General features: G+C 42.8%; 1 protein-coding gene across 1 annotated transcript; it reads right to left on the reverse strand.

Moving 5' to 3' along the window:
* Positions 1 to 854: 854 nt before the first annotated feature.
* Positions 855 to 1,778, reverse strand: LOC123398712. Its single transcript, XM_045093161.1, has 3 exons — positions 1,614 to 1,778; positions 1,491 to 1,522; positions 855 to 1,335 (listed from the first exon to the last, which is right to left on the reverse strand). Exons 1-3 carry the CDS (start codon positions 1,705 to 1,707, stop codon positions 1,267 to 1,269), a joined length of 195 nt encoding a protein of 64 aa, XP_044949096.1. The 5' UTR covers positions 1,708 to 1,778; the 3' UTR covers positions 855 to 1,266.
* Between the last annotated feature and the right edge of the window lie 8,672 nt (positions 1,779 to 10,450).

Raw genomic sequence — 10,450 nt, forward strand, 5'->3', positions numbered from 1 at the left:
TTTTGTGTCGTGCCCATCATGAACAAGTGTGCAGCCAAACTACAGAGTACCGACGATTGCTCTCGTGGATGACCTAGCCGCGAGTTAGGTGGCCGGAGGCCATGAAGCAAAGGGAAGGGTGTCCTGCTTGTGTTGCAACCGGCAGGTATAGGCCATGGGTGCTCCGAGGGACGTGGTCGTGGAACAGTCTGATCAGAAGGTATACATCATCTGGAAAACGCTGGTTAACCATGCATAGGCCTTGTTTTTTTGTTCGTACAGTATTCGTAGGTGTAGGATTTTTGTTGTGTGAAGAACGTCCGGCGTACTTCAGTGCCAAAACTGATTCTGAGCTTTGCCACTGAAACGAAACCACAACTAATTCGAATCCAACCGTAGCTGAAACAAACATGCTATAGTAGAACTTGTCTTATCCACAAAAGTCAGTGATGAAGTGTTATACCGAAGGATTTATACAATGGATACTGACACGCACTATAACGAAGTAGTGATGATAAATCTGGTAGGTGGAAGATTAAATAGTAGGAAAATGATGAACCTTTCTAACCAACTTTACTAACATCGTGCGACGGGTTTAGCCACTGAGATGAACGCATGTAGCTTTTCATCTCCTTTAAAGTATGATTTTTTTTTGTTTTCATGGCTTGAATGAGCCTTTAACGGTGAAAAAATGAAAGTTATTTTTTTCAAGGTTTGTTAAAATTCCAGTGATTGTACTTTTCAAAAGTTGATCACTGTGGGTCTCCAACTGAAACTGATTAACTGAACTCTGTTTTTGCATTGATGCATTCTATACTGATTTGTTGGGTTGTTGTATCTGTGGAAAAGTAAATATGACAACTAGACCACCCTGATTGATTTTAAAATCCTGGCTACGCCACTGATTAATACAATCATTACACGAGAACATCATCATCAAGCGGGTACAGGTTCGGTACAACATAAACACGGTAAACTCCGGACATCGAGGTAACGAACAATATATGGAAATTACCTCATATGAGCATGCTAGCAACCTATGGAAATTAGGGAGCATATATATGAGCACGCACGGAGGTAGATCACGTACGGACAGAAATAAAGGCAACAAGAGCAAACCGGCAACCGATTTTACGTGACGTACTGCTTATCTACTAAGGAAGAAATGCAGGAAATATAGGGAGCTTCAATCTGGAGACTGCAGTGCTTGGTGCTTGATTCGTGAATTACTAGTATGATCCAAGTAACCCCAAGGTCCATCGGCCGAGCAGTTGATTTTAACGACGCTTAGTGGCTAGGAGGCTTGGACCCATCCGCCGTGCGTGGTGTACCTCCTCTTGACCTGATCTCAACATGCTGCAGGTAATCGTGCAACAATCAAACATTATTCTATCCATCCACAGATTGAAATCTTTAAATCCTTAATCAATCACTAGCGGAACCCATTACAAATTAAGCTCGCGTGCAGGAGAGAGAATTAGAGTTTTATCATCGTGACTTGATGAGCATACCTGAGATGACGCTGCCTTGGGCTCACCAGCAGCTGCAGAGATAACACACGATTGAGACCGTCATCACTCATCACCTAGGGCGGAGGAGGAAATCTAGTTTTATTGTATGTAGTATATACTTACCGACTGCGTCCTTGTGACCGGCGCGGCCGCAGACGGCGAAACGGCCGACGAGGCCGATGAACTTGTTCTTCAGTTGCGCGGCCAGCTTCGCCATGGCAAGAGGCAAAAGCTAGCTTATGGAGCGCGCGGAGCAAGCACTCAGTTCTTGGCTCTCGTGGACTCCCTAGCTCAGTTTAAATACTGGTAGCTAGCTAGCTAGTGGAGGGACTAAATTCTGTGTCGTACCCACCATGATGATGAACATGCACCTCCACTAACTTTAATTTGCAGCCAAGCGTGCCGCGCTAATTAAGCACATCTGTTGTGGAGCTAAAAGATGAGTGTATTGGTCCCCTCTGCAATCGCCACAAACCAATGCATTCTGTTCTGTTCTATGACCTGACACTTTTAATTTGTTAGCAAAAACGTCAAATCGTCAAAAGGTTATATGTATATGTGTATTAACATTTTTTGTGGTTTTAGCTTTTTTTAGGGGATTTTGTGGGTTTAGCTGACGGGTTCCTAGAAAATCAAGTAAATTCCTCGGTGCGCCAGTCAAATTGATATGGCTAATTCTGGTCAGGTAACACTGGGTCAAGCAAAACTTTTCACGTGATACTTGTTTTACTAACCTGGTTCACTATGTGACATTATTCGGATCATGCAGTTAGTGTGTACATGATTTATTTATTTTTGCATGTAAAAACTTGTACTCCCTCCTTACCTAAATATAAGTGTTTTAAGATATTTCACTAGGTGTCTACATACGGAGCAAAATGAATGAATTTACATTTTAAAATATGTCTATATACATTCGTATGTAGTCCATTAGTTGAACCTTTAGAAAGACTTATATTTAGGAACGGAGGGAGTATTACTCAACCAATTTTAGGATTACAATCAACTCTGCTAAGATCAAGCCCTCCTGGTGGGGACTAAGGGTTTGTTTGGTTCCCAGCCACACTTTGCCAAGTCAAAATTTGGCAACCACAGTTTAGTTGACATATGTTTGGTTTTTGTCACACTTTGGCTTACCACACTTTATTGACGCTATGACTCATTTGTCATAGAGTTAATTTTTTTGCCAACTTTTATCAAAGTTTGGCGTTTATTTTTTCAGCCACATTTTATGGCTTGCCACACTTTAATGGCTTGTCATACTTTGGTTTGGCAAAATTAGTCTCCAACCAAACATGCCCTAAGATTCTGTGCCTCGCCCTTACATCCAGCGTCCAAATACATCCTACGGTCAGGAGTAACTCACCACAATCAACCGCTAGTTAACTGAACAGAGGAAAAAAATCGTGGGCTGACAAACCCATTCGCGCTGGGCAGGGAAAAACTGTACGGGTTGGTGCTCTCTGGTTGCCTCCGTGTTCGCCGCTCGCCGGCCGCCGCTCTCCCACCTTACACGTAGCTTTTGACAGCTAGCCGTTATGATAAAAAATTGTTCTAGCATGTACAAGTTTGTTAGATACTCCTTCCGTCTCAATGTAAATGTCGTTGTTTTAGTATAAAATTAATATTAACTTAGTATAAAATTTGCGTCACTTATTTTGGGACCGAGGGAGTAGTATTTTGGGTAATGTCAATTGTGTTTTAGACAGGGTTGATTATAGTATTTTGCACTTGGGGGGACTGACTAGAGTCTTTTATGACCTAAGAGCATCTATTGTCAAAACTTGCAAATCCGGCCTTGAAACGTTTGCGAACACGCCTGATCAGTGACTAGACGTGTCCGTTTTGAGCCCCTATTTTTTTGTCCGCACAACCACACTTTTTATATTTATTTTTCTTATATGTCCCATCACTTGCACATGATTGGTGAAGAAGAAGATAAAGAAAGAAAAAAATGAATAAAAAGAGAGAGAAAAATGATTCGGGATGTGGCCGCGTCTTACGTGGCGAACTGATCGGGCATGCCCGGACGCGTCCGCGAGCTCTCATATTGTCCGCATATTTGAGATGGATATGAATGGTGACGGTCAGTCCGGATATTTGAAATGGATATGAGGGATTCGGCTGGATTGATTTTTGATGACCGGTCAGTAACGATCGTTTGATACGGATATAAGGGGTTTGGCTGTAGATGCTCTAAGTGTAAAGGTTAGAGTAATCCAAACTTTATAGCTTGAATGCATTAGGAAGGTTAGGAAGGTCTAAGACTGTACTATGTTGATCTTTATATTGTTGTTTTACTCAGCATCTTAACTGAGTGTTCATGTATTAAAAATAGCTTAGATTTTTCTTTTTGCCCGATGTTTGCTAAAACTGAAAATAAGTGACTTTGCTTGCTAAAAATAGCTTAGATTTTCCTTTTTGCCTTATGTTTGCTAAATTGAATCCAAGTGACTCTTGTCTTGTCAAACTATTATTGTTTTGAAGAACTGATCGTGTGTTAACTGGCCCATTTTACACATCGCATGCCGTTAGGGATCAGCATGATGAGGTGCAGCGAGCGAAGCTTTTCTGTTTTCTTTGTTCTGTGTACAGGTGAGACTGGTCGTGAGTTGTTGCTGGCCGTAGGATGGATTTGGACGCTGGATACATGTGGGCGAGGCATGCCGTGCCCTGGCTCTATCGAGGCACTGGATCTCAGTCCTCCTCGTGGACAACAATCCAACCACACTACAGAGAAACGACTAATACAACTATACAAGTAATATAAGTTTTACGGAGGGGGAATAGATATTTAATCTCTGCCACTAACCAAGCAAACACCGACCTATCATGATCCGTCAACACGAGATACCCCATCACGCACGACTCTCCCCTCTCCCGCCCACCTCGCGGGCGACTGAGGTGACCCAACTCTCCGCCATCGGTCCCCTTCCTCCTTCCCGCTCCCCTCCACCGCTATCGCTGGTCGGCATCGGGCTAAGCCCGCACGTGCACAGTGGCGACGAAGGCATCGCCGTCTCACTCCGGGCTCAGGATGCGCAAGATCTCCGTTCTCGAGGATGAGGCCCCGATCGATGGCCGCGGCGCCGATCTTGCCCACGGCGGCGTGGGCCACTCGATGACCCAGTGGCGGCCGTGGCGGCGAACTGTTCTAGGGCAGTCGCGGCGTCAGATCTAGAGGTCCCCTTTCTTTTGCTGCCTCTCTCGTCGTCCCGGTGGTTTGCTGCAGGCTCCGATGATGGTGAGCCCTGATGGAGTACCTTAGGTCCGGGGGAAACCTTGGCCGGTCTTGTCGTCTCGGCGGTGGCGGCGCCTATGGGTGCCGCTTTCCATCGTGAAGGCATAGATGAGGCCCCAATTTACCCACCCCGATCTCCTGTCGCGCGAAAACCTTCAATCCTCTTTGGATTTGGCGGCAGCGCTGCTGTTTGCATCGTGTCATGGTTTCGTCACGGAAGATGTCCTAGTGCGAGGACTTTTTTGTGAGGCCATCACAACTGGGTGATTAGCTTATCGGGGTTGATCGGAATCGAGAGACATGATTTACCCAGGTTCGGACCCTCTCGATCGAGGTAAAAGCCTACGTCGTGATTTGTGTGTATTGCTTGGAAATCAATTACAAGGGAGTGGATTCGCTTGACCCTCGGGGACTCACCCTTATATACGCGTCGAGGCCCTCAGCTTACAAGGGTCCGAGTCGTATTGTGATTCTTGACTGAGTATGCCTCTAACTCGCCTTGCCTCCTGAGCAACGAAACTGTAGGCGACCTTCCACCACTTAGGCCTTGAGTCGTCGTCTTTGGGTATTGGGCCGTGAGGCGGTGATACGTCTCCAACGTATCTATAATTTTTGATGATTTCATACTATTATCTTGTCAACTTTGGATGTTTTGTATGCATGAATATGCTATTTTATATCTTTTTTGGGACTAACCTATTAACTCAGTGCCAAGTACCAGTTCCTGTTTTCCCGTGTTTTTGACCTTTTTCACAGGAGAATATTAAGTGGAGTCCAAACGGAATAAAACCTACAGAATGATTTTTTCCATAACAGAAGACACGAAGGAGACTTGAGAACCAAGGCAGGGGACCTCGGAGGAGGTCACAAGCCACCGAGGCCCGGCCTAGGGGGCGGGCCTAGCAGGCTTGTGGACCCCCTGTGGCTCCCCTGCCCTACTTCTTCCGCCTATAAATTCTCCAAAAATCCAAAAACGCATGAGGGAGCCACGAAAATACTTTTCCGCCGCCGCAAACTTCTGTCTCCGCAAGATCCCATCTGGGGAACGTTCTGGTGCCCTGTCGGAGGGGGGATTCAGACATGGAGGGCTTCCCCATCAACACCATTGCCTCTCCGATGATGCGTGAGTAGTTCACCATAGACCTTCGGGTCCATAGGTAGTAGCTAGATGGCTTCTTCTCTCTCTTGGATCTTCAATACAAAGTTCTCCATGATCTTCATGGAGATCTATTCGATGTAATCTTCTTTTGCGGTGTGTTTGTCGAGATCCGATGAATTATGGATTTATGATCAGATTATCTATGAATATTATTTGAGTCTTCTCTGATCTCTTATATGCATGATTTCGTGTCCTTGTAATTCTCTTCAAGTTGTGGGTTTTGCTTGGCCAACTTGATCTATAATTCTTGCAATGGGAGAAGTGCTTGGTTTTGGGTTCATACCGTGCGGTGTCCTCACCTAGTGACAGAAGGGGTAGCGAGGCATGCATCGTGTTGTTGCCATCAAGGGTAAAAAGATGGGCTTTATATCTATTGCATGAATTTATCCCTCTACATCATGTCATCTTGCTTAAGGCGTTACTCCGTTTGTTATGAACTTAATACACTAGATGCATGCTGGATAGTGGTCGATGTGTGGAGTAATAGTAGTAGATGCAGAAAGTATTGGTCTACTTGTCTCGGAGGTGATGGCTATATGTATGATCATTGCCTTAGATATCATCATGACTTTGCGCTTTTCTATCAATTGCTGGACAGTAATTCGTTCACCTACCGTAATACTTGCTATCATGAGAGAAGCCTCTAGTGAACACTATGGCCCCCGGGTCTACTTCACATCATATTTTCAGCTCTACACTTTTACTTTGTTGCACTTTCCACCTTCAAATCTCACCTTGCAATTAATCGTGAAGGGATTGACAACCCCATCATAGCGTTGGGTGCAAGTTTGTTTGTTTTTGCGCACGTACATTGGATACTTGTCTTGATACTCCTACTAGAGTGATACCTTGGTTCTCAAACTAAGGGAAATACTTACTCCTACTGTGCTGCATCACCCTTTCCTCCTCAAGGGAAAAACCAACGCAAGCTCAAGTGGTATCAAGAAGAATTTCTCGCATCATTGCCGGGGAGTATCAAGTCAAGAATAGTCTTCCTTCAACGTGTCAATTTCTGGCACGAGGGACTATTCTAAGTTAAACTTATCCAAGTAAATGTCGCAAACTCATCTCTTGCATTTACTTTTTTGCCTTTTGCCTCTCGTTTTCCTCTCCCACACTTGCGAAAAACAAAAATTACAAAAATATTTGCCTTTTTCGTTCACCCTTTTTCTTTCGCTTGCTTTTTGTTTGCTTGTGTGGGATAGTCTACCAATCCTTATGGTTACACCTATCACTTCGAACGATACACCTGAGAGCAAAGTTCTTAATTTCAAACAAATTGAGGGAGAAAACTTAAAGGATGCTTGGTATAGGATTTGCAATGCTCAGAATAGATCTACTCGTAAGCAATCTACTACCGTCCTACTTCGCAGCTTTTATGTGGGTATTTCCCCTTGGAATAGGTATGTTCTTGACACCAGCGTAGGCGGAAATTTCTTGGGTAGCCATACCGTTGATTCTTACGATGCGTTAATAAATTTAGTTGGCTCACCCCCACTCATGGTTAATGGAACTACCTTAACTTTGGAACATGTGATGCGTAGGCTGGATATCATTGAAAATAAAGTTGCTACGATTGAACTCATTGAAAATTTGGATAAAAAGATCCACAAACAAATCACTCAGGATCCAAAGTGGGAATGACTTTGAAAAAATTTAAAGGAGAGGGAACCCACAATTAACAAAAACTAGGTCATGATTCCGCTAGAATTGGCAAACTAGAGGATGTTATAACCAACTTGAGTTCCGCTTTTGCCGCTCTTCAGAACACTCCAAATTTTGCCCACAATAAGGCCACCAAGTTTGTATTTGTTCCTAAAAACAATGGTGAACCATCTAGTAAGAGAGATGAAGATCTTAAGATGTTGAGTGTTCACCCTACTTATGGTTTGAGCACCAAAGACGACGATACTTGATTCTATCGCCTTATGCCTAGCTAAGGGCGTGAAACGATAGCACTTGTTGGGAAGCACCCCAATGAATTTATCTTTGCTTTTTGCTTTCTGTTTTGTTGTGTCCACACCATCATAATTTTTTTATGGTTGTGTTTTTTTGTGTTTCTTTTTGTGTTTGTGCCAAGCAAAACCTTTATGATTAGTTTGGTGATGGTTGTTTGATCTTGCTGAAAAAGACAGAAACTTTGTGCTCACGAAATTATTTTGAATTCCTATATAGAAAGATATTTTGAGTTGATTCTTTTTGCTGCTAGTTTATATACCAATTGCCCTAACTACCATAATGTTTCAGAATTTTTGAGATACCAGAAGTATACGAACTATACAGACAAATTCTGTTTTTTGTTGTGTTGATTGCTTATTTTGATGAAACTATGTATAGTATCGGGGGGGGGGGGGTACTAGCCATGGAAAAGTGACAATACAGTAATCTAACACCAATCTAAATAGAAATCAAGTTTACTACACTACCTAAAGAGTTGGTAGTTTGTTTTCTTATGCTAATGATATCACGAGTTTCTATTTAAGTTTTGTGTTGTGAAGTTTTCAAGTTTTGGGTGATGTTCTCATGGACAATGGGATAAAGAGTGGAAAGAGCTCAAGCTTGGGGATGCCCAAGGCATCCCAAGACAAATTCAAGGAGACCAAAAAGCCTAAGCTTGGGGATGCCCTGGGAAGGCATCCCCTCTTTCGTCTTCAATCCATCGGTAACGTTACTTGAAGCTATATTTTTATTCACCACATGATATGTGTTTTGCTTGGAGCTTCGTGTATTATAGGAGTCTTTTCTTTTTGTTGTGTCACAATCATCCTTGCTGCACACCTTTTTGAGAGGGACACGCACTCATCGTGAATTTTCTAGAATACTCATTGAGCTTCGCTTATATCTTTTGAGTTAGGCAATTTAGCTCGCATGAGCTTCACTTATATTTTTTGAGCTAGATAATTTTGCTCTCGTGCTTCACTTAAATCTTTTTAGAGCATGGCGGTGTCATATTTTGAAGAAATAAAAACTCTCGATCTTCACTTATATCTTTTTGAGAGTGTTGTCTCTGAGTAACTTGGTAATTGGCTTGTGCTATGAAAGTAGTCCTAAAGATGATAGGCATTCAAAGAGGATACAATAAAAACTTCCATAATTCAAGTGCATTGATTAGTAAGAGAAGTTTGATTCCAGACAATTAAGTTTTGAGACATATGGTAATATTAGAGTTATGTTAGTAGGGTGTTGTGAATCTAGAAATACTTGTGTTGAAGTTAGTGATTCCGGTAGCATGCACGTATGGTGAACCGCTATGTTAGGAAGCGGAGCATAATTAATTTATTGATTGTCATCCTTTGTGTGGCGGTCGGGATCACGTGATGGTTAACACCTACCAACCCTTCCCCTAGGAGTATGCGTTTAGCACTTTGTTTCGATTACTAATAAAACTTTCGCAATAAGTATATGAGTTCTTCATGACTAATGTGAGTCCACGGTATAGATGCACTTTCACCTTCCATCATTGCTAGCCTCTCTAGTGTCGCGCAACTTTTGCCGGTGCACAAACCCAGCATATACCTTCCTCAAAACAACCACTATACCTACCTATTATGGCATTTTCATAGCCATTCTGAGATATATTGCCATGCAACTACCACCGTTCCATCTCATGACTTGTGCCGTCACTTTCATATTGCCATTGCATGATCGTAAGATAGCTAGCGAGATGTTTCAACGTCATACGCTAAGCTAGATCGTTGCACATCCCGGTACACTACCGGAGGCATTTCCCATAGAGTCATCATTGCTCTAAGTATTGAGTTGTCAGTAAATAAAAGTGTGATGATCATCATTATTAGAGCATTGTCCCATGTGAGGAAATAAAAAAGAGAGGCCAAAGATTCCCACCAAAAAAATGAAAAGAGGCCAGAGAGCCCAAACAAAAACAAAAAAATGAGAGAAAAAGAGAGAAGGGACAATGCTCTATCTTTTTCCACACTTGTGCTTCAAAATAGCACCATGTTCTTCATGATAGAGAGTCTTTTGGTTTGACACTTCCATATACTAGTGGGAATTTTCATTATATAACTTGGCTTGTATATTCCGATGATGGGCTTCTTCAAAATTGCCCTAGGTCTTCGTGAGCAAGAAAGTTGGATGCACACCCACTAGTTCTCCTTTTGAGCTTTCACACACTTATAGCTCTCGTGCATCCATTGCATGGTAATCCCTACTCATTCACATTGATATGTATTGATGGGCATTGCTACTTCTTGAACTTGCGTTGGTTTTTCCCTTGAAGAGGAAAGGGTGATGCAGCACTGTAGCAGTAAGTATTTCCCTCAGTTTGAGAACCAAGGTATCAATCCAGTAGGAGTATCAAGCCAAGTTCCTAAAGTACCTGCGCAAAAACAGCAAACTTGCACCCAACGCTACAAAGGGGTTGTCAATACCTTCACGATTGATTGCAAGGTGAGATCTGAAGGCGGAAAGTGCAACAAAGTAAAAGTGTAGGGCTGAAAATATAATGTGAAGTAGACCCGAGGGCCATAGTGTTCACTAGAGGCTTCTCTCATGATGGCAAATATTACGGTGGGTGAACGAATTACTCTCGAGCAATTG

This window comes from Hordeum vulgare, chromosome 5H (assembly GCF_904849725.1).
Source record: "Hordeum vulgare subsp. vulgare chromosome 5H, MorexV3_pseudomolecules_assembly, whole genome shotgun sequence".
Lineage (NCBI taxonomy): Eukaryota > Viridiplantae > Streptophyta > Magnoliopsida > Poales > Poaceae > Hordeum > Hordeum vulgare.